Source organism: Panulirus ornatus, chromosome 21 (assembly GCF_036320965.1).
Source record: "Panulirus ornatus isolate Po-2019 chromosome 21, ASM3632096v1, whole genome shotgun sequence".
Taxonomy (NCBI): Eukaryota; Metazoa; Arthropoda; class Malacostraca; order Decapoda; family Palinuridae; genus Panulirus; species Panulirus ornatus.
The window spans coordinates 31,918,239-31,943,915 of record NC_092244.1 but is presented as its reverse complement, the minus strand read 5'-3'; the positions used below and the strand labels follow the sequence as shown (position 1 = coordinate 31,943,915).

At 47.8% G+C, this 25,677-nt stretch overlaps 1 protein-coding gene across 5 annotated transcripts in view; it reads right to left on the bottom strand.

Moving 5' to 3' along the window:
• Positions 1-25,677, bottom strand: part of LOC139756448 (tubulin alpha-1 chain-like) — a 225,593-nt gene that overhangs the window by 182,324 nt on the left and 17,592 nt on the right. For all 5 annotated transcript variants that reach the window (XR_011714345.1, XR_011714346.1, XR_011714347.1 and 2 more), the window contains exon 2: positions 21,204-21,426. Coding sequence is in view for 2 of the 5 variants with exons in the window: in XM_071675903.1 (XP_071532004.1) it covers positions 21,204-21,426 (223 nt within the window). In the remaining 3 variants the exon portion in view is untranslated. The remainder of the gene's footprint in view (positions 1-21,203; positions 21,427-25,677) is intronic.

Below are 25,677 nucleotides of genomic sequence, written 5' to 3'. Positions count from 1 at the left end.
GGTCCAGGATGGTGATGATGGTCCAGAATGGTGATGATTGTCCAGGATGGTGATGATGGTCCAGGATGGTGATGATGGTCCAGGATGGTGATGATGGTCCAGGATGGTGATGATGGTCCAGGATGGTGATGATGGTCCAGGATGGTGATGATTGTCCAGGGTGGTGATGATGGTCCAGGATGGTGATGATAGTCCAGGGTGGTGATGATGGTCCAGGATGGTGATGATAGTCCAGGGTGGTGATGATGGTCCAGGGTGGTGATGATAGTCCAGGGTGGTGATGATAGTCCAGGGTGGTGATGATAGTCCAGGATGGTGATGATGGTCCAGGATGGTGATGATGGTCCAGGATGGTGATGATGGTCCAGGGTGGTGATGATAGTCCAGGATGGTGATGATGGTCCAGGATGGTGATGATGGTCCAGGATGGTGATGATGGTCCAGGATGGTGATGATGGTCCAGGGTGGTGATGATGGTCCAGGGTGGTGATGATGGTCCAGGGTGGTGATGATGGTCCAGGGTGGTGATGATAGTCCAGAATGGTGATGATGGTCCAGGATAGTGATGATGGTCCAGGGTGGTGATGATGGTCCAGGGTGGTGATGATGGTCCAGGGTGGTGATGATGGTCCAGGGTGGTGATGATGGTCCAGGATGGTGATGATGGTCCAGGGTGGTGATGATGGTCCAGGATGGTGATGATGGTCCAGGATGGTGATGATGGTCCAGGGTGGTGATGATGGTCCAGGGTGGTGATGATAGTCCAGGGTGGTGATGATAGTCCAGGGTGGTGATGATAGTCTAGGGTGGTGGTGATAGTCCAGGGTGATGATGATGGTCCAGGGTGGTGATAATGACCCAGGATGGTGATGATGGTTCAGGATGGTGATGATGGGCCAGGGTGGTGATGATGGTCGGGGATGGTGATGATGGTCGGGGATGGTGATAATGGTCCTGGGTGGTGATGTTGGTCCAGGATGGTGATGATGGTCCAGGGTGGTGATGTTGGTCCAGGATGGTGATGATGGTCCAGAATGCTGATGATGGTCCAGGGTGATGATGGTCCAGGATGGTGATAATGACCAGGGTGGTGATAATGACCAGGGTGGTGATGATGGTCTAGGATGGTGATGATAGTCCAGGGTGGTGATAATCACCCAGGGTGGTGATGATTGTTCAGAGTGGTGATGATGGTCCAGGGCGGTGATAATGACCCGGGGTATAGGTGGAATAGGTCATGTTGTAGGAGTAGGTGGAGAAACACGCCATTTTCTGGTATAGCTGGAGAAGCAGGTCATGTTTATATGAGTTTACATGAGAAAGACAGAACACAGGTGGCCTGATTGGCCCACGGCTGGGTTGTCTGGTTAAAAAAAAAAGAATAACTTAAATGTAATTCTGCTCAACAGGTTTCTAAGCTATCAACGACTCCCCGCTGCTTCACATTAGCCTTCTAGTGTCCCCGTTACTGCTGTCGTATATACAGATTATTTCTGGAGTTTTTCTCAAAGTATAACTGAATTAAAAAAAATTGTCTAAACGACTTTTGAAGGTATCTATAGTTGTAGCATTTACTACGTCTGACGGTAACTTATTCCAGTACTCAACACACCTAGAGGAAAAGAAGCTTTTTCCCACGTTCGTACGACATCTATTAGCTCTTAGCATTGAAGCATGACGTGTTCTGGTTGTAGGTGGAGGAGCAGGTCATGTTCTGGGTGTAGGTGGGGGAGTAGGTCGTGTTCTGGTTGTAGGTGGAGGAGAAGGTGATGTTCCGGGTGTAGATGGAGGAGCAGGTTATGTTCTGGGTGTAGGTGGAGGAGCAGGTCATGTTTTGGTGTAGTTGGAGGAGCAGGTCATATTCTGGGTGTAGGTGGAGGAGCAGGTCATGTTCTTCGTGTAGGTGGAGGAGCAGGCCATGTTCTGGGAGTAGGTGGAGGAGCAGGTCACGTTCTGGTTGTAGGTAAAGGAGCAGGTCATGTTTTGGTGTAGGTGCAGGAGCAGGTCATATTCTGGGTGTAGGTGGAGGAGCAGGTCATGTTCTGGGTGTAGGTGGAGGAGCAGGTCATGTTCTGGGTGTAGGTGGAGGAGCAGGTCATGTTCTGGAAGTAGGTGAAGGAGCAGGTCATGTTCTGGAAGTAGGTGAAGGAGCAGGTCATGTTCCGAGTGTAGGTGGAGGAGCAGGTCGTGTTCTGGGTGTAGGTGGAGGAGCAGGTCATGTTCTGGGTGTAGGAGCAGGTCATGTTCTGGGTGTAGGTGAATAAGCAGGTCATGTTCTGGATGTAGGTGAATAAGCAGGTCATGTTCTGGATGTAGGTGGAGAAGCAGGTCATGCTCTGGGTATAGGTGGAGGAGCAGGTCATGTTTTAAGTGTAGGTGGAGGAGCAGGTCGTGTTTTAAGTGTAGGTGGAGGAGCAGGTCATGTTCCGAGTGTAGGTGGAGGATCAGGTCGTGTTCTGGGTGTAGGTGGAGGAGCAGCTCATGTTCTGGCTGTAGGTGATGGAGCAGGTCATGTTCAGGGTGTAGGTGGAGGAGCAGGCCATGTTCCGAGTGTAGGTGGAGGATCAGGTCGTGTTCTGGGTGTAGGTGGAGGAGCAGGTCATGTTCTGGGTGTAGGAGGAGGAGCAGGTCATGTTCTGGGTGTAGGCGGAGGAGCAGGTCATGTTCTGGATGTAGGTGGAGGAGCAGGTCATGTTCTGGTTGTAGGTGAAGGAGCAGGTCATGTTCTGGGTGTAGGTGGAGAAGATGGTCATGTTCTGGGTGTAAATGGAGGAGCAGGTCATGTTCTGGGTGGAGGTGAATGTCACTGTGGTTGGCTGATTTGTCTTGTAATATTGTAGCGTCTGAGGTGATGGTTGGTCCAATGTCAGTGGAGTCACGTGAAGGAAGAGGCTTAGTGTAGGGAAGGAATGGTAGTGTTATACATGGCAGACCTGTGTAGCTAGTGATGGGTGAGGTGGTGTGTAAGTTGGTGGTAGGCTGGTAGACCAGGACAGCCAATGTTGGGTAAGGTGGAGGTGAGATGGTGGAATAGAACAGCCAATGTTGGGTAAGGTGGTAGTGGGCTGGTAGACCAAGATAGCCAGTGTTGTGTAAGTTGGTGGTAGGCTGATACACTAAGATTACCACTGGTAGGTAGGGAAGGTAGTGGTGGTGGACTGATGGTGCTGTCAGGGTGAGTAAGGTGGTGGTGGGCTGGTAGACCAGGACAACCAGTGTTGGGTAAGGTGGTTGTGGGCTGGTAGATCAGTTAGTAGTTCTGTTCTGTGGTTCAGCTACTGTAAGGAATGAACACTGGTCGAGGTAGGGTTGGTGGTGATGGGGTGGTAGTGATGGTGACTGTGGTGTTAGTGGTGGTGATGGTAGTAGTTGTGGTAGTGACAGTGGTGGTAGTAGCGGTGATGGTGGTGGCAGTATTGGTGATGATGGTAGTAGTGATGGTGATGATACTGCTGGTGACTGTGGTGATGGTGGTAATGATGGTGATGGTAGTGCTGGTAGTGGTGGTAACGGTACATCATGGTCACACATGAAACAGACAGTACAGATGATGGTATCCCTGGTTATTGATGTGGTTGCATGAGTCCTGCTCGCCTGGCTCACCCACTGAATGACCCAAGTGACCTATATCCTGTCTCGGTGGTGGTAGTGCTGGTGGTGGTAGCAGGGCTGGTGGTGATGGTGGTGGTAGCAGGGCTGATGGTGGTAGTGGTGATAGTGGTGGTGGTGGCAGGGCTGGTGGTGATGGTGGTAGTGGTGATAGTGGTGGTGGTGGCAGGGCTGATGGTGGTGGTAGTGGTGGCAGGGCTGATGGTGGTGGTAGTGGTGGTGGTAGGGCTGGTCATAACGTCACCACAGGGTAGCAGCAGAGGACCCTACTGACGGGTCAATAATATCATTAATACGTAAGCCCAGGGAACTCGTGGAAGGTCCGGTGTGGCTGGTAGCGTCTTGGATTCCGTTCCAACATTACCCACAGTCGTGAGATAAGAAGTTATTATCTTATATAAAGTGATGATGACGACGACTGCTTGGGTGGTATAGATATCACAGTAACTTATACGTTAGAGGTCAGGGGTCGAGAAGTGAAGCTTGGCACTTCCTTCATGACCTACCGTGGCTGGGTCAATATCGGGGCTTGCCTCACTCTAGTGGAGCACTCTGATATGTAACACTCCTCCTCATCCTCTCACCTCAGTGACTCACTTATGTTCACTCTACATTCTTCACATCAGTCCCCCTCCCACCTGATTATTATGTTCACTCTACATTCTTCACATCAGCCCCCTCCCACCTGATTATTATGTTCACTCTACATTCTTCACATCAGTCCCCCTCCCACCTGATTATTATGTTCACTCTACATTCTTCACATCAGTCCCCCTCCCACCTGATTATTATGTTCACTCTACATTCTTCACATCAGCCCCCTCCCACCTGATTATTATGTTTCTTCTGTTACTTTGACTGTGCACCACCTCAGACTGGGGAAGCAGGTTAAATTCAACAGTGCAGGAACACTTATTTATAACTCTCTCAATCTCACTTGTTTCCATTTAGATTTGAAAATATTTCAGTTTCACTTTGAAATAACAAAAACATGTTGGGCGTAACTATGACCTCCACTTTATCCTGGGAACCTCACATATTGAACATCATAAATATGCTTCCCTAAATGGAAGAGTGTGACCAAAGGTGCTTCTGGGGAGCACTGCTCACATATCTGGATGGATCTTCTAACCTTCTTAAGTTGAGTACAATCAAAAGTGTTTAGGTTGGGAAGGTATGCAAAGTAGTAAGAGAGTCACGGTAAGTGATTTGGTGAGGTGAGAAGAAGTGGTAAAACGCTTCATAAGATGAAATGTGGCAAGGCGGCGGGAGTGGATAGTATTGCAGTTACATTTCTTAAGAAAGAAGTTGACTGTGTTGTTGATTGATTAGGTACGATTTTCAGTGAATGCATGTGTCATGTGTGAGGATTTGTGGTGTGCATGTATTGTGCCTTAATACTGGCAAGAGGGATAAAGGTGAGTGTTCATACTACCTAGGTATATGTTGTTGAGTGTCCCTGGGAAGTTGTACGTGAGATTGGTGACTGAGAGGTTGAAGGCATGTATAGGGCATCAGACTGGGGAGAAGCAGTGTGGCTTCAGGAGTGAAAGAGGATGTGTGGACCAGCTGTTTACTTTGAACAATGTGTGTGTGTGTGTGTGTGTGTGTGTGTGTGTGTGTGTGTGTGTGTGTGTGTGTGTGTGTGAGACATAGTGAGAAACAGAAAGTTTTGTACGCGGCAGGTATGGATCCGGAGAAAGCATGGCAGGGTTGATAGAGAGGACCTGGTTATATATTGAGTACGAGGAAAGCTGCTAGAAGCAGAGAGATCAAGAATGTGAGGCGTGTGAGCTGCGGAGGAGAGGAAGGTGATTGATTTCAGGTGAAGGTTGGTCTGCGGCCAGGGTGTGTCATGCCACACTAGATGTTTATTATCATTAACATTATTTCAACGGAGGCCACAGTCAAGGACAGAAGTCCACAGAGAGGATTACGAAAGGGAAAAAGAAGAGACAAGGGAAAGTATTCACAAATATTGAAGGAAATGAAAAACCTGCCTTTTAGAAAGTTTATGATTGGGCTGTTAAGAATGGTAAATGTAAGAGTCTTGGAAAGGAGAGAGTATGTATTGTGAAGCACTCATGATGCGCACAGCAGCAAACTATGGTGGTAGGTGCGGAGGTGACCGGTCATAGTCAACATAATACTATACAGAGGGCACACGTTCCCTCCTTATCTCTCGTCGTCTTATAACCTGATGATTAGTGGTCGTCAGCAGAGGTGGCAGACATGTGTGAGGTTCATGGTTGGTTGTTCCTGGACCAGTCAGTGATTGTCACTGGACTGGCTCATGAATACCTAGATCGGTTCATGATTCTTGCTGGACCAGCTCATTATTGTTCCAAGATCGGTTCATGATTGTTGCTGGACCAGCTCATTATTGTTCCAGGACCGGTTCATGATTGTTCATGGACCAGCTCACTATTGTTCCTGGACCGGTTCATGATTGTTCATGGACCAGCTCCTTAGTGTTCCAGGACCAGTTCATGATTGTTCCTGAACCAGCTCATTACTGTTCCAGGACCGGTCCATGATTGTTCCTGGATCAGCTCATTATTGATCCAGAACCGGTCCATGATTGTTCCTGGACCAGGTCATTATTGTTCCTGGACCAGTTCATGATTGTTCCTGGACCAGCTCTTTACTGTTCCAGGATCGGTTCATGATTGTTCCATGATATTCTAGGAATACTACAAGAATGTTTTATTACTGTTCCGGGAATATCCTAAAAACTCTCCAGGAATATTGTTATGGTGTTCCGGAAATGTTGTAAAGCCGTTCCAGGAATGTTGTAATCTTCTTTCAGGATTGTTGTATGTAATGCCTTTCCACAAATGCTTTAAAGCTGTTCCAGGAATATGAAAATGCTATTCAACAAACGTTGTAATACTCACCAAGAATGTTGTTATGCTCTTCCAGAAATGTTGTAATTCTTTTCTAGGAATGTTGTGATTTTTCAGGTAAGCTGCAATACTCTTCCAGGAATGTTGTATGTAATGCTGTTCCAGGAATGTTGTATGTAATGCTCTTCCAGGAATGTTGTATGTAATGCTCTTCCAGGAATATTGTATGTAATGCTCTTCCAGGAATGTTGTATGTAATGCTCTTCCAGGAATGTTGTATGTAATGCTCTTCCAGGAATATATGTGATGCTTTTCCAGGAATGCTTTAAAGATGTTCCAGAAATGTTGAAATGCTTTTCAAGGAATGTTGTAATGTTCTTCCAGGAACGTTGTAATGCTCTTCCAGAAATGTTGTTATGTTCTTCGTGGAGTGTTGTAATGTTCTTCCAGGAATGTTCTTACGCTCTTCCAGAAATGTGATGTTCTTCCAGGAATATTGTTATGATCTCACAGGAATGTTGTAATGCTTTTCCAGAAATGTTATAACGCTCTTCCAAGAATACTGGAATGCTCTTCCAGGAATGTTGTAATACTCTTCCAGAAGAGGATGAAGCATGACATGCTATTCACACTTGATGCAGTTATGATCCAAAAGTATTATACAAATACCCACAGGACTTCCAGTCAAGAATATAATGGAACCTCTAAGATTGTTAGCCTTCCAGTCATATAGCCAACACATAGCTTATAGAGAGACTCAAGAATGTTCCAGGAAGGCTCAGAAAACCAAGTCGACATTGTTGTTTACACCAACGGGTCTGGGCTAATGATTTTATAAGAATGTATCACACATGCTGCAGGAATGTCTGCACCATCCAGAACAGACGTAATGATTATATGAGAAAGGACCACACATATTCCATGTATGTACAAAGATTATGTAAGAACTCCAAGAAAATATTCCAGGAAATGTCCAAGCGCGTCCCGAGTCCAAACAATGCTCCATGAATGTCCAAGCGCGTCCTGAGTCCAAACAATGCTCCATGAATGTCCAAGCGCGTCCCGAGTCCAAACAATGCTCCATGAATGTCCAAGCGCGTCCTGAGTCCAAACAATGCTTCATGAATGTCCAAGCGCGTCCCGAGTCCAAACAATGCTTCATGAATGTCCAAGCGCGTCCCGAGTCCAAACAATGCTTCATGAATGTCCAAGCGCGTCCTGAGTCCAAACAATGCTTCATGAATGTCCAAGCGCGTCCTGAGTCCAAACAATGCTTCATGAATGTCCAAGCGCGTCCCGAGTCCAAACAATGCTTCACGAATGTCCAAGCGCGTCCTGAGTCCAAACAATGCTCCATGAATGTCCAAGCGCGTCCCGAGTCCAAACAATGCTCCATGAATGTCCAAGCGCGTCCTGAGTCCAAACAATGCTTCATGAATGTCCAAGCGCGTCCCGAGTCCAAACAATGCTTCATGAATGTCCAAGCGCGTCCCGAGTCCAAACAATGCTTCATGAATGTCCAAGCGCGTCCTGAGTCCAAACAATGCTTCATGAATGTCCAAGCGCGTCCTGAGTCCAAACAATGCTTCATGAATGTCCAAGCGCGTCCCGAGTCCAAACAATGCTTCACGAATGTCCAAGCGCGTCCTGAGTCCAAACAATGCTCCATGAATGTCCAAGCGCGTCCCGAGTCCAAACAATGCTCCATGAATGTCCAAGCGCGTCCCGAGTCCAAACAATGCTCCATGAATGTCCAAGCGCGTCCTGAGTCCAAACAATGCTTCATGAATGTCCAAGCGCGTCCTGAGTCCAAACAATGCTTCATGAATGTCCAAGCGCGTCCTGAGTCCAAATAATGCTTCATGAATGTCCAAGCGCGTCCTGAGTCCAAACAATGCTTCATGAATGTCCAAGCGCGTCCTGAGTCCAAATAATCTTGTAATCGAGGATGTTCCTGCAGTGATCTACAGGAATACTTGCATTGGTACAGAAACGTAGCAACACCCTCCCCACCCCAACACAGTGTGCTGGTCCACCAACCATCTGGTAGCCTCCCCACCCCAACACAGTGTGCTGGTCCACCAACCATCTGGTAGCCTCCCCACCCCAACATAGTGTGCTGATCCACCAACCATCTGGTAGCCTCCCCACCCCAACACAGTGTGCTGGTCCACCAACCATCTGGTAGCCTCCCCACCCCAACATAGTGTGCTGATCCACCAACCATCTGGTAGCCTCCCCACCCCAACACAGTGTGCTGGTCCACCAACCATCTGGTAGGCCTCCCCACCCCAACATAGTGTGCTGATCCACCAACCATCTGGTAGCCTCCCCACCCCAACACAGTGTGCTGGTCCACCAACCATCTGGTAGCCTCCCCACCCCAACATAGTGTGCTGATCCACCAACCATCTGGAAGCCTCCCCACCCCAACACAGTGTGCTGGTCCACCAACCATCTGGTAGCCTCCCCACCCCAACATAGTGTCTGATCCACCAACCATCTGGTAGCCTCCCCACCCCAACACAGTGTGCTGGTCCACCAACCATCTGGTAGCCTCCCCACCCCAACACAGTGTGCTGGTCCACCAACCATCTGGTAGCCTCCCCACCCCAACACAGTGTGCTGGTCCACCAACCATCTGGTAGCCTCCCCACCCCAACACAGTGTGCTGGTCCACCAACCATCTGGTAGCCTCCCCACCCCAACACAGTGTGCTGGTCCACCAACCATCTGTAGGCCTCCCCACCCCAACATAGTGTGCTGATCCACCAACCATCTGGTAGCCTCCCCACCCCAACACAGTGTGCTGGTCCACCAACCATCTGTAGCCTCCCCACCTCAACACAGTGTGCTGGATCCATCAACCATCTGGTAGCCCTCCCCACCCCAACACAGTGTGCTGGTCCACCACCATCTGGTAGCCTCCCCACCCCAACATAGTGTGCTGATCCACCAACCATCTGGTAGCCTCCCCACCCCAACACAGTGTGCTGGTCCACCAACCATCTGGTAGCCTCCCACCCCAACATAGTGTGCTGATCCACAACCTTCTGGTAGCCTCCCCACCCCAACACAGTGTGCTGATCCACCAACCATCTGGTAGCCTCCCCACCCCAACACAGTCTGCTGGTCCATCAACCATCTGGTAGCCTCCCCACCCCAACATAGTGTGCTGTTCCACCAACCATCTGGTAGCCTCCCCACCCCAACACAGTGTGCTGGTCCACCAACCATCTGGTAGCCTCCCCACCCCAACACAGTGTGCTGGTCCACCAACCATCTGGTAGCCTCCCCACCCCAACACAGTGTGATGATCCACCAACCATCTGGTAGCCTCCCCACCCCAACATAGTGTGCTGGTCCACCAACCATCTGGTAGCCTCCCCACCCCAACACAGTGTGCTGGTCCACCAACCATCTGGTAGCCTCCCCACCCCAACACAGTGTGCTGGTCCATCAACCATCTGGTAGCCTCCCCACCCCAACACAGTGTGCTGGTCCATCAACCATCTGGTAGCCTCCCCACCCCAACACAGTGTGCTGGTCCATCAACCATCTGGTAGCCTCCCCACCCCAACACAGTGTGCTGGTCCATCAACCATCTGGTAGCCTCCCCACCCCAACACAGTGTGCTGGTCCATCAACCTTGTGGTAGCCTCCCCACCCAAGGACAGTGTGCTGGTCCAGCAGCCTTGTGGTAGCCTCCCCACCCCAACACAGTGTGCTGGTCCATTAACCATCTGGTAGCCTCCCCACCCCAGGACAGTTGCTGATCCATCAGCCTTGTGGTAACCTCCCCACCCCAGGACAGTGTGCTGGTCCAGCAGCCTTGTGGTAGCCTCCCCACCCCAGGACAGTGTGCTGGTCCATCAGCCTTGTGGTAGCCTCTCCACCCCAGGACAGTGTGCTGGTCCAGCAGCCTTGTGGTAGCCTCCCCATCCCAGGACAGTGAGCTGGTCCAGCAGCCTTGTGGTAGCCTCTCCACCCCAGGACAGTGTGCTGGTCCAGCAGCCTTGTGGTAGCCTCCCCATCCCAGGACAGTGTGCTGGTCCATCAGCCTTGTGGTAGCCTCCCCATCCCAGGACAGTGTACTGGTCCATCAGCCTTGTGGTAGCCTTCCCATCCCAGGACAGTGTACTGGTCCAGCAGCCTTGTGGTAGCCTTCCCACCCCAGGACAGTGTGCTGGTCCAGCAGCCTTGTGGTAGCCTCCCCATCCCAGGACAGTGTACTGGTCCAGCAGCCTTGTGGTAGCCTTCCCACCCCAGGACAGTGTGCTGGTCCAGCAGCCTTGTGGTAGCCTTCTCACCCCAGGACAGTGTACTGGTCCATCAGCCTTGTGGTAGCCTCCCCACCCCAGGACAGTGTACTGGTCCAGCAGCCTTGTGGTAGCCTTCCCACCCCAGGACAGTGTACTGGTCCAGCAGCCTTGTGGTAGCCTTCTCACCCCAGGATAGTGTGCTGGTCCATCAGCCTTGTGGTAGCCTCCCCATCCCAGGACAGTGTGCTGGTCCATCAGCCTTGTGGTAGCCACCCCACCCCAGGACAGTGTGCTGGTCCATCAGCCTTGTGGTAGCCTCCCCATCCCAGGACAGTGTACTGGTCCATCAGCCTTGTGGTAGCCTCTCCACCCCAGGACAGTGTGCTGGTCCAGCAGCCTTGTGGTAGCCTTCTCACCCCAGGACAGTGTGCTGGTCCATCAGCCTTGTGGTAGCCTCCCCACCCCAGGACAGTGTGCTGGTCCATCAGCCTTGTGGTAGCCTCCCCATCCCAGGACAGTGTGCTGGTCCATCAGCCTTGTGGTAGCCTCCCCATCCCAGGACAGTGTACTGGTCCATCAGCCTTGTGGTAGCCTCTCCACCCCAGGACAGTGTGCTGGTCCATCAGCCTTGTGGTAGCCACCCCATCCCAGGACAGTGTGCTGGTCCATCAGCCTTGTGGTAGCCTCCCCACCCCAGGACAGTGTGCTGGTCCATCAGCCTTGTGGTAACCTCCCCACCCCAGGACAGTGTGCTGGTCCATCAGCCTTGTGGTAGCCTCCCCATCCCAGGACAGTGTACTGATCCATCAGCCTTGTGGTAGCCTCTCCACCCCAGGACAGTGTGCTGGTCCATCAGCCTTGTGGTAGCCTCCCCATCCCAGGACAGTGTGCTGGTCCATCAGCCTTGTGGTAGCCTCCCCATCCCAGGACAGTGTGCTGGTCCATCAGCCTTGTGGTAGCCTCCCCATCCCAGGACAGTGTGCTGGTCCATCAGCCTTGTGGTAGCCTCCCTAACCCAGGACATTGTGCTAGTCCGTCAGCCTTGTGGTAGTCTTCCACCCCAGGACAGTGTGCTACTCCAACTGCCTTGTTGTAGCCTCCCCATCCCAAGATGGTCCATCAACCTTATGCTACCCTCCCTACGTCAGGATAGTGTACTGGTCCATCAGCCTTGCGGCAGCCTTCCCAGAACAGGACAGTGTACTGGTCCATCAACCTTGTGGTAACCTCCTCACCCCAGAACAGTGTGCTGGTCCACCAGCCCTGTGGTAGCCTCCCCACCTCGGGACGATATGATGGTTGGCTTGGACCCGCTCCCCCCCCCCCCCCCCCTCTGGGAGACACTAGAGCCCAGCCCAGGTCATGTTTCCCCCTCTGAAAGACACTAGACCCCAGCTAGTGTCCTGCTTCCCCCTCTGGGAGACAATAGAGCCCAGCCCAAGTCCGGCTTCCCTCTCTAGGAGACACTAGATCCCAGTACGGGGACTTATTTTCCCTCTGGGAGACACTAGATCCCAGTACGGGGACTTGTTTCCTCTTTGGGAGACACTAGATCCCAATTCGGGGACTTATTTCCTCTCTGGGAGACACTAGATCCCAGTTAGGGGACTTATTTCCTCTCTGGGAGACTAGATCCCATTACGGGGACTTATTTCCTCTCTGGGAGACACTGAAGCCCAGTCTGGTCCTTGTGTTCCCATTTGGAGAGGTTAGTTCCCCTATGTTAATTTTTACCCCCTTCTGTACCATCATAATAACAATATTAATAATAATAATGATAAAATTAATCAATTATCATTGATATTATCATTATCATTGTATTTCAACTTTCTAAAATGGAAAACAGAAGAAGGAGTCACGCGGGGAGTGCTCATCCTCCTCGAAGGCTCAGACTGGGGTGTCTAAATGTGTGTGGATGTAACCAAGATGAGAAAAAAGGAGAGATAGGTGGTATGTTTCAGGAAAGGAACCTGGATGTTTTGGCTCTGAGTGAAACGAAGCTCAAGGGTAAAGGGAAAGAGTGGTTTGGTAATGTCTTGGGAGTAAAGTCAGGGGTTAGTGAGAGGACAAGAGCGAGGGAAGGAGTAGAACTACTCCTGAAACAGGAGTGGTGGGAGTATGTGATAGAGTGTAAGAAAGTAAACTCTAGATTGATATGGGTAAAAGTGAAAGTGGATGGAGAGAGATGGGTGATTATTGGTGCATATGCACCTGGGCATGAGAAGAATGATCATGAGAGACAAGTGTTTTGGAAGGAACTGAGCGAGTGTGTTAGTAGTTTTGATGCACGAGACCGGGTTATAGTGATGGGTAATTTGAATGCAATAATAATAATAATAATAATGATAATAATAATAATAATAATAATAATAATAATAATAATAATAATAACACTAATGATAATGATAATAATAATAATAATAATAATAATAATAATAATAATAATAATAACAATGGTAGTGATAATAGTAGTAGTAGTAATATATAATTAAGTTAATTAGTCATGTCTTTAATTCATTTTTTGTAGGAAGAGAATTATGTGGTCCAGTTTGTGTGAGATCTTGACATGGTAGAGCGTTACCTGACTCATGAAGGTAGTAGTTATCATGAGGGCATTACCTCATTACCCTACATTACTCCTGGCCCTATATTGATCTGCTGGCCGCTCACCTCGAACACCACGCACTATGACCACTTATGTTATGATAACCCTACCGACTCTATATACATATTGTGCAGGAGAGGTATATCCCTCATGTCGTATTGTGCAGGAGAGGTATATCCTTCATGTTGTACAGTGCAGGAGAGGTATGTCTTTCATGTGTTATTGTGCAAGAGAGGAATCTCCTTCAAGTTGTACTGGGCAGGAGATATATATCCTTCATGTTGTATTGTACAGGAGAGATATATCCTTCATGTTGTATTGGACAGGAGAGGTATATCCTTCATGTTGTATTGTACAGGAGAGGTATGTCCTTCATGTTGTACAGTGCAGGAGAGGTATATCCTTCATGATGTACTGTGCAGGAGAGGTATGTCCTTCATGATGTACTGTGTAGGAGAGGTATGTCCTTCATGATGTACTGTGCATGAGAGGTATATCCTTCATGTTGTATTGTACAGGAGAGGTATATCCTTCATGTTGTACTGTGTAGGAGAGGTATATCCTTCATGTTGTATTGTACAGGAGAGGTATATCCTTCATGTTTTACTGTGTAGGAGAGGTATATCCTTCATGTTGTATTGTACAGGAGAGGTATATCCTTCATGTTTTACTGTGTAGGAGAGGTATATCCTTCATGTTGTACTGTGTAGGAGAGGTATATCCTTCATGTTGTATTGTGCAGGAGAGGTATGTCCTTCATGATGTACTGTGCAGGAGAGGTATGTCCTTCATGATGTACTGTGTAGGAGAGGTATGGCCTTCATGATGTACTGTGCATGAGAGGTATATTCTTCAAGGTGTCATGTCAGTTCAGGTATGATGATCGGTAAATGTTGTCTGCATTATGTCGTGTACGTAATGATCTCAAGTATTTTTTCAGTGGGTCTGGGTGTGGGTGTGGTGGGGTGGGTCTACCTTGTCCCACCTGACGTGACACAACTGGTCAGTAATTGCCTCAGTTCTCGTGATCAAATGAAACCCAACTGACCTTATGCACGGTACACCAGAGGCCAACAAAAGATAATGACCAATAATTTTCAGTCACACTTAAGTCCAGCGGGGTGCCTTGGGGTTGGTAAAGATCGGTGGTGGTGGGGGTTGGTAAAATCTAGGGTGGTGGGGTTGGTGAAGGCCAGAGAGAAGGGGTTGGTTCTCTGTATGTATATCTTTTGTGTTAGCAGTGTTGTCTGTATTGCTCCATCATGGTAATGTTTCAGGTCCTTACTGACTATAGGATCTGCTCCGTCATGACACTTCTTACTTTCTTGTGGTTAAAAAGATGTTTTGTCACTGTTCCTACTTCTGTTCTTCACTACACAAGTCAGGTGTGTCACTGTTCCTACATCTGTTCTTCACTAAATAAGGCAGGTGTGTGTCTGTTCCTACTTCTGTTCTTCACTACATAAGGCAGGTGTGTCACTGTTCCTACATCTGTTCTTCACTACATAAGGCAGGTGTGTCACTGTTCCTACATCTGCAGGTGTGTCACTGTTCCTACATCAGTTCTTCACTACATAAGGCAGGTGTGTCACTGTTCCTACATCTGTTCTTCACTACATAAGGCAGGTGTGTCACTGTTCTTACTTCTGTTCTTCACTACATAAGGCAGGTGTGTCACTGTTCCTACATCTGTTCTTCACTACATAAGGCAGGTGTGTCACTGTTCCTACATCTGCAGGTGTGTCACTGTTCCTACATCAGTTCTTCACTACATAAGGCAGGTGTGTCACTGTTCCTACATCAGTTCTTCACTACATAAGGCAGGTGTGTCACTGTTCCTACATCTGTTCTTCACTACATAAGGCAGGTGTGTCACTGTTCCTACATCTGTTCTTCACTACATAAGGCAGGTGTGTCAATGTTCCTACATCTGTTCTTCACTACATAAGGCAGGTGTGTCACTGTTCCTACATATGTTCTTCACTACATAAGGCAGGCGTGTCACTGTTCCTACATCTGTTCTTCACTGCATAAGGCAGATGTGTCACTGTTCCTACATATGTTCTTCACTACATAAGGCAGGTGTGTCACTGTTCCTACATCAGCAGGTGTCAATGTTCCTAAATCTGTTCTTCACTACATAAGGCAGGTGTGTCACTGTTCCTACATCTGTTCTTCACTACATAAGGCAGGTGTATCACTGTTCCTACATCTGTTCTTCACTACATAAGGCAGGTGTGTCACTGTTCCTACATCTGTTCTTCACTACATAAGGCAGGTGTGTCACTGTTCCTACATCTGTTCTTCACTACATAAGGCAGGAGTGTCACTGTTCCTACATCTGTTTTTCACTACATAAGGCAGGTGTGTCACTGTTCCTATATATGTTCTTCACTACATAAGGCAGGTGTGTCACTGTTCCTACATCTGCAGGTGTGTCACTGTTCCTACATCTGTTCTTCACTACATAAGGCAGGTGTGTCACTGTTCCTACATCTGTTCTTCACTACATAAGGCAGGTGTGTCACTGTTCCTACATCTGTTCTTCACTACATAAGGCAGGTGTGTCACTGTTCCTACATATGTTCTTCACTACATAAGGCAGGTGTGTCACTGTTCCTACATCTGTTCTTCACTACATAAGGCAGGTGTGTCACTGTTCCTACATCTGTTCTTCACTACATAAGGCAGGTGTGTCACTGTTCCTACATATGTTCTTCACTACATAAGGCAGGTGTGTCACTGTTCCTACATATGTTCTTCACTACATAAGGCAGGTGTGTCACTGTTCCTACATATGTTCTTCACTACATAAGGCAGATGTGTCACTGTTCCTACATATGTTCTTCACTACATAAGACAGGTGTGTCACTGTTCCTACATATGTTCTTCACTACATAAGGCAGGTGTGTCACTGTTCCTACATCTATTCTTCACTACATAAGGCAGGTGTGTCACTGTTCCTACATATGTTCTTCACGACATAAGGCAGATGTGTCACTGTTCCTACATATGTTCTTCACTACATAAGACAGGTGTGTCACTATCGTTGTTGAAGTCATGTAATCCGCGATGATGTCATATGTTGTCAATATAGTTTGTTCTACTGCAGATGTTGTTCTACTGCATATGTTCTACTACTGATTTTGTTCTCAATACAGAGTTTGCACTTCGTCTTATGTATCTAAGCTTCTTTTTCTTTAAAGGTAAATCATAGCTTATCATGCGTAGTGTTGTTTCTAAGAAGATATACTTGTCTGATCCAGGATTACCAAAGGACTTGGCTTATTCACCCATACTGCGGACCAATTTTCACCTTGTTACCACTCGCTTTCCTTTCTTCCTACTCGCACACACGACTTAGACTCGTGAGAAAATCTTTTCACTGCTTCTTGTAGCTTTTCTCCCACCTCATCTATTCGTAAAACCTTCCACAAAGCATCTCTATCAACCCTATCATATGTTTTCTCCAGACCCATAAATGCCACATACATATCCATCTGTTTCTCTGAGTATTTCTAAAATACATTCTTTACAGTAAACACCTGATCCACACATTCTCTACCACTCCTGAAACCACATCGTTCCTCCCCAGTCTGATGCGCTCCATCACTTCCCCATAAACTTACATTATATACTCTAACTTATACATCTGTACTTTGAACACTCACCTCTGTCCCCCTTACCTTTATACAGTGGCACTATACATACATTCCTCCAATCCTCAGGCATCTCTCCATGATCCGCACATACAATGAAAATCCTAACTAACGAATTAACATTACAGTCACCCCCATTCTTAAAAAATTCGCTTGCAATACCATCCACTTCCAACACCTTGCCACATTTCATCTAACGTAAGGTTTTCATCGCCTCTTCTCTCTTCAGCAAACCACTCTGCATGACACCCTCAGTTCGTATATCATCCCGGTCAAACTACCTTAATCTGCCACTCTATCATCAAACATATTCAGTTATCCTTCAAAATAATCACTTTATCTCCCCACTTCATCACCACCTGTTATCACTTCAACATTTGCTCCCTTTAACTGATGTTCTTATTTGTTCTCTTATTTTTCTCACACTATTAGCTTCTTTCCAAAACGTCTTATTCTCTCTGAAGTCTACTGAATCTCGCTCAACATAACTCTCATTTCCTTCCTTTTCAACCTATTTAATATCATCCTCAACAAAAATAACAAAAAGTGGTTGCAATTGCCGTGGTAAATTCACGTTGACATCACCTCTAAAAGATGCAAACCCTTCAAAGGAGTTGCCAAAGTAGCAGTTCTTTCTCCAACCCTCTTTATTCTCTTCCTACACGACCTACCATTACCTCTAATAAGCCACAACAAGAAAAGTCCTTTCTAATGTATACGACCTGGCAATCACATCACAACCTGACACCACATCAGCTACAACAAACATGCAGCACACTAGGATTAATGGCTCCACCAGAGGTGAATGCAGCATCTCCACAAAAGTCTTCAGTCAGTCGGTCTTTTAACCCTAAACGGACACGAATCCAGCTCACACCTTCAGTCACCTTGAGTGGACAATCACCCCGTCTGAATAAAACATCCAACTTACTATTATGCATCACATACAACACACATGACGTCCACTTCCCACACCATCGACACAAGAGTAACAAGCAACTGAACGCCCTCAGAACAGTAACTAAAACCAGGTTTAGACAAGAAAAAGAATCATTTAATTTCCTCTACAAACAATTCATCCGCTCCACTTTACAACTGCACCTCACCTACCTGGTCTTCCGTCTTCTCAAAAAAAAAAAAAAAAAAAAAAAATATATATATATATATATATATATATATATAACAAAGTTGCAAACCAATCAAGAGAGTGCCCTTAGAATCCTCACTGGCTGCTTAACAATCATATACACTCAACGTCTGTACAATAAAACAAAGATTCTCTCAATACAATCCCATCTCAACACGCTTGATGCTCTGTTCTATACATCAGCCGTAGGCTACTCCCAACCAAACCTCCCCAGATCTAACCACCAACCAAGCCTTAAGTAGAAAAAACTTTAATCCCGCCTCATACTTCACCAACCTCCATCCACAGATTCCTCCCCCCTCGCCCCCAACTCCAACAAACATTACACTGAGAAAACAGGAAGACTCGAAAATACCCCGAGAAAAAGTAACCAACCTGCCAACGGCGTCTTAAACTCCAACCCACCAGATACACTCACCAGAAACCAAACTCCAACCCACCAGATACACTCACCAGAAGCCAAACTCCAACCCACCAGACACACTCAACAGAAACCAAACTCCAACCCACCAGATACACTCACCAGAAACCAAACTCCAACCCACCAGATACACTCACCAGAAGCCAAACTCCAACCCACCAGATACACTCAACAGAAACCAAACTCCAACCCACCAGATACACTCACCAGAAACCAAACTCCAACCCACCAGATACACTCACCAGAAACCAAACTCCAACCCACCAGATACACTCAACAGAAACCAAACTCCAACCCACCAGATACACTCACCAGAAACCAAACTCCAACCCACCAGATACACTCACCAGAAACCAAGCTCCAACCCACCAGATACACTCACCAGAAACCAAACTCCAACCCACCAGATACACTCACCAGAAACCAAACTCCAACCCACCAGATACACTCACCAGAAACCAAGCTCCAACCCACCAGATACACTCACCAGAAACCAAACTCCAACCCACCAGATACACTCACCAGAAACCAAGCTCCAACCCACCAGATACACTCACCAGAAACCAAGCTCCAACCCACCAGATACACTCACCAGAAACCAAGCTCCAACCCACCAGATACACTCACCAGAAACCAAGCTCCAACCCACCAGATACACTCACCAGAAACCAAGCTCCAACCCACCAGATACACTCACCAGAAACCAAGCTCCAACCCACCAGATACACTCACCAGAAACCAAGCTCCAACCCACCAGATACACTCACCAGAAACCAAACTCCAACCCACCAGATACACTCACCAGAAACCAAGCTCCAACCCACCAGATACACTCACCAGAAACCAAACTCCAACCCACCAGATACACTCACCAGAAACCAAGCTCCAACCCACCAGATACACTCACCAGAAACCAAGCTCCAACCCACCAGATACACTCACCAGAAACCAAACTCCAACCCACCAGATACACTCACCAGAAACCAAGCTCCAACCCACCAGATACACTCACCAGAAACCAAACTCCAACCCACCAGATACACTCACCAGAAACCAAACTCCAACCCACCAGATACACTCACCAGAAACCAAACTCCAACCCACCAGATACACTCAGCAGAATCCAAACTCCAACCCACCAGATACACTCACCAGAAACCAAACTCCAACCCACCAGATACACTCACCAGAAACCAAACTCCAACCCACCAGATACACTCACCAGAAACCAAACTCCAACCCACCAGATACACTCACCAGAAACCAAGCTCCAACCCACCAGATACACTCACCAGAAACCAAACTCCAACCCACCAGATACACTCACCAGAAACCAAACTCCAACCCACCAGATACACTCACCAGAAACCAAGCTCCAACCCACCAGATACACTCACCAGAAACCAAACTCCAACCCACCAGATACACTCACCAGAAACCAAGCTCCAACCCACCAGATACACTCACCAGAAACCAAACTCCAACCCACCAGATACACTCACCAGAAACCAAACTCCAACCCACCAGATACACTCACCAGAAGCCAAACTCCAACCCACCAGATACACTCACCAGAAACCAAGCTCCAACCCACCAGATACACTCACCAGAAACCAAACTCCAACCCACCAGATACACTCACCAGAAACCAAGCTCCAACCCACCAGATACACTCACCAGAAACCAAACTCCAACCCACCAGATACACTCACCAGAAACCAAGCTCCAACCCACCAGATACACTCACCAGAAACCAAACTCCAACCCACCAGATACACTCACCAGAAACCAAGCTCCAACCCACCAGATACACTCACCAGAAACCAAACTCCAACCCACCAGATACACTCACCAGAAACCAAGCTCCAACCCACCAGATACACTCACCAGAAACCAAACTCCAACCCACCAGATACACTCACCAGAAGCCAAACTCTAACCCGCCAGATACACTCACCAGAAGCCAAACTCCAACCCACCAGATACACTCACCAGAAACCAAGCTCCAACCCACCAGATACACTCACCAGAAACCAAACTCCAACCCACCAGATACACTCACCAGAAGCCAAACTCCAACCCACCAGATACACTCACCAGAAGCCAAACTCCCTAGAAAAACACGAGTCACACTTTCTCGTCTACGCTTTGGACATGGCCCATCCTTGCAACACTACAAACATCGTTTCATCATATCCCAGGCCTGACCTTTCATGATGCTACAGTGCAACAACTACACTTAACGAAGACATCAACCACTTGCCACTCGATTACCCAGCACTCTGCACATAGACACATACACATCGCTGCACTTTGACATACGGTCACGACCAGAGGACGTAGCCAGCTTCCTGAGTGCTGCGGAAGCCTCATAAAGATAAGAGGGGTTACTGAGCCGGAAAGTATGTACTTAACATTTCAATAGGATACTGAAAACTGAAAACCACATATAACCTGGTAGAAACCACATATAACCTGGTAGAAACGGTAGTATACAAGAAGTCGTAGAAGGGGTAGTATGGTGAAGGTGGAGGACGGGGTGGTATGGTGGTGGTGGTAGAGGGGTTAGTATGGTGGGGGTGGTGGAGGAAGTAGTATTATGGAGGAGGTATGGTAGATGGGTAGTAACGCACTATATAATACATGGTACTCACCAACCACTGTTGGCTCCAGGTCAACAAAGACCGCGCGAGGCACATGTTTACCATTACGGGTTTCGCTGAAGAAGGTGTTGAAGGAATCGTCACCGTAGCCAATGGTATCATCACTAGGCATCATACCATCAGGCTGGATACCATGTTCCAGGCAGTACAGTTCCCAGCAAGCATTACCCATCTGGACCCCAGCCTGGCCCACGTGTACGCTGATACATTCCCGCTGTGGGAGATACAATACCTCTTGTACCACTACAGTATGTATGTATGGTAAGACAGCAGTTAATATAGTCATCTTAGATACACTTGTACAGTCACTGGCAGTATAGTACATATAATACTCATCCTGACTATGATTCTATAATGTTTCTGGCAATACAATAGTCAACATAGTCATCCTAGCTAAGCTTCTGTATCATCACTATCAGTATAGTAATCATAGTCATCCTAGCTAAGTTCTGTATCATAACTATCAGTATAGTAGTTATCATAGTCATCCTAGCTAAGTTCTGTATCATAACTATCTGTATAGTAGTTATCATAGTCATCCTAGCTAAGTTCTGTATCATAACTATCTGTATAGTAGTTATCATAGTCATCCTAGCTAAGTTTCTGTATCATAACTATCTGTATAGTAGTTATCATAGTCATCCTAGCTAAGTTTCTGTATCATAACTATCTGTATAGTAGTTATCATAGTCATCCTAGCTAAGTTTCTGTATCATCACTATCAGTATAGTAGTTCTATATGTTGAAGGCTCCAGTCATGGACAAAAGTCAACATCAAGGCCGGACCTTAATTGATATATAAAGAGAATTATAAAACGAAAAAAAAAATAAAGAAAAGTGTTTAAGAATTTTGGAGGAAGTAAAAACCTGTCTTTTGAAATGTGCGGCAGATCATACTCATTGGGAAAAACATGAAAAGGTAGAGAGTTTCAAAACTTCGAAATGCAGGGAAAGTAGAAGGTATCAAAACGGCCCACGCTTGGGTTGCCGATGGCCACACAGTAATCATGTGACGCAGCAGCTTGCCAAGTATTGCGTGGTCTAGCTAGTGGAGGGGGCACACAAGCAGCCAGCTCTCGGGAGCATATAGGAGAGGGAAAGTGAACCAACATTGTGGCGTAAGACAAGGGGGTCAAGTTTGCAAGTTAGCCTGGGGCAGTTTATAAGTCGGACCGCATTGGACTCAACTGTCAAGTAAGGATGCAAAGTTAGCGCCATTCCAGACGTGAGAGCAGTACTCCATACAAGGACGGATCAATCCTTTGTATAAATGGAACAACTGTTCAGAACAAAAGTTTCGACAACTGAACAGGACATCCAGTTTCATATAGGCGCATATGGACCTGACGCCATAGCTGACCACAGCCACCGCTGGAGTTGTGACACAGCTGACCACAGCCACCGCTGGAGTTGTGACACAGCTGACCACAGCCATCGCGGGGGTCGTGACCCAGCTGACCACATCCACCGCTGGAGTTGTGACACAGCTGACCACAGCCACCGCTGGAGTTGTGACACAGCTGACCACAGCCACCGCTGGAGTTGTGACACAGCTGACCACAGCCACCGCTGGAGTTGTGACACAGCTGACCACAGCCACCGCTGGAGTTGTGACACAGCTGACCACAGCCACCGCTGGAGTTGTGACACAGCTGACCACAGCCACCGCTGGAGTTGTGACACAGCTGACCACAGCCACCGCTGGAGTTGTGACACAGCTGACCACAGCCACCGCTGGAGTTGTGACACAGCTGACCACAGCCACCGCTGGAGTTGTGACACAGCTGACCACAGCCACCGCTGGAGTTGTGACACAGCTGACCACAGCCACCGCTGGAGTTGTGACACAGCTGACCACAGCCACCGCTGGAGTTGTGACACAGCTGACCACAGCCACCGCTGGAGTTGTGACACAGCTGACCACAGCCACCGCTGGAGTTGTGACACAGCTGACCACAGCCACCGCTGGAGTTGTGACACAGCTGACCACAGCCACCGCTGGAGTTGTGACACAGCTGACCACAGCCATCGCTGGAGTTGTGACACAGCTGACCACAGCCACCGCTGGAGTTGTGACACAGCTGACCACAGCCATCGCTGGAGTTGTGACACAGCTGACCACAGCCACCGCTGGAGTTGTGACACAGCAGTACCACCAAGATGGACATATGTTGCCACAATCAACAACCAGTGCTCGTCGTACAAGAGTTGTCATATATTTTTTTTTTTTTTTTTTTGATTTTCCAAAAGGAGCAGAGAAGGGGGCCAGGTGAGGATATTCCCTCAGAGGCCCAGTCCTCTGTTCTTAACGCTACCTTGCTAATGCGGGAAATGGCGAAGTTTGAAAGAAATATATATATATATATATATATATATATATATATATATATATATATATATAAACAAGCAGATAGTTTAGTTTGCCATAGTTTTGCGTATGTTAATGTAAGGCATCCAACGTGAAAATATTCATCACTTAATGTTCATCATCAAATACATGATATATATATCAATACAGTATTACTGTAGCTCAGCAAGTATATAACTTTGCATCATGTAATGTTCACTATCAAATACATTACGTAAGTCAACACTGCAGTTTAGCCAATACGTAACTTTACATTACATAATGTTCAACTCATCACCACTAAATTTGCTCTCTAACACTTCCTGTGCTATGAAGAGACTTGACTTATGTGCTTCTTCAAAGCGTAGGAGTATCCAGTCCCACCTTAATACTATTCTTATGAATCATTAACTTATTACCATCATGAGCCATAACTATGTCATTCCTCGACTGTATATTCACAAGATGGCTGCCTGAATTCCATAAACCGTTCTTAATGTATGTATTTACTGATCTCTGGACCTGACACCGTAATACAGGATCATCCTGACGTAAAATGCACTTATGGAGCCACAGGCCCAGTGCAGTTGTGCACACACGCAGCCTAAAGTCTTGAGCAATTTGTGCACAAGTGGAGCTGCAGGTCTTGAGCATTTTGAGAATAACTGGAACTACATGTCATGAGCAGTTTCAGAACACGTGGACCCATAGATCTTGAGCAGTTTGAAAAACCTGGAGCCACAGGTCTTGAGAAGTTTGAAAAAAGATGAAACCACAGGTCTGGAGCAGTTTGAAAAAACGTGAAGTCACAGGTCTTAAGTAGTTTGAAAATATGTGGAGGCATGGGTCTTGAGCAGTTTAAAAACATGTGGATACATAGGTCTTGAGCAGTTTCAAAAAAGTGAAACCACAGGTTTTGAGCAGTTTGAGAACACGGGGAACTCACAGGTTTTGGGCAATTTGAGAATACGTGGAGCCACAGGTCTTGAACAGTTTGAGATCACCTGGAGCCACAGGTCTTGAACAGTTTGAGATCACCTGGAGCCACAGGTCTTGAACAGTTTGAGATCACCTGGAGCCACAGGTCTTGAGAAATTCAAGAGCACCTGGACTCACAGTTTTTAAGCAGTTTAAGAACACCTGGAGCCACAAGTCCTGAGCAATTTAGAAACACTCGGAGCCACAGGTCTTGAGCAGTTTGAAAAAAGTAAAGCCACAGATCTTGAGCAATTAAGAACACTTCCATCCACAGGTCTTGAGCAGGACAGGTCAGCTATAATGCTTACTCTGCTTGGTGAACGTCAGCATATACTGCAGTGTACCCACGTCAGTATACTCAGCATGTCCATGTCTCAGTATATGGTGACATTCAGAGAGAGCGTGTACATCAAGTGGTGTACCAGACCCACACTTAAGCCTTAACCCACAGTCGATGATGATGATGTGTCCATCATGATGGTCTAACCTTCCCACCAGGTCAGAGGTCAGCCTACCTCAGCGGTAGTTAGCAGCGTTGGCGGTGACCTGGTTCCATCCTAATGATCCAAGCAGTTCACCAGGTTACGTCACCTGTGGACTAGCCGGCACCAGTAACGTCACGCACGCCTGCACTGTCTGACACGGACCTGGCAGGTGACCTACCCCGTGCACACAACCTGGCAGGTGACCTACCCCGTGCACACAACCTGGCAGGTGACCTACCCCCGTGCACACAACCTGGCAGGTGACCTACCCTCGTGCACACAACCTGGCAGGTGACCTACCCTCGTGCACACAACCTGGCAGGTGACCTACCCTCGTGCACACAACCTGGCAGGTGACCTACCCTCGTGCACACAACCTGGCAGGTGACCTACCCTCGTGCACACAACCTGGCAGGTGACCTACCCTCGTGCACACAACCTGGCAGGTGACCTACCCTCGTGCACACAACCTGGCAGGTGACCTACCCCGTGCACACAACCTGGCAGGTGACCTACCCTCGTGCACACAACCTGGCAGGTGACCTACCCTCGTGCACACAACCTGGCAGGTGACCTACCCCGTGCACACAACCTGGCAGGTGACCTACCCCGTGCACACAACCTGGCAGGTGACCTACCCCGTGCACACATCCTG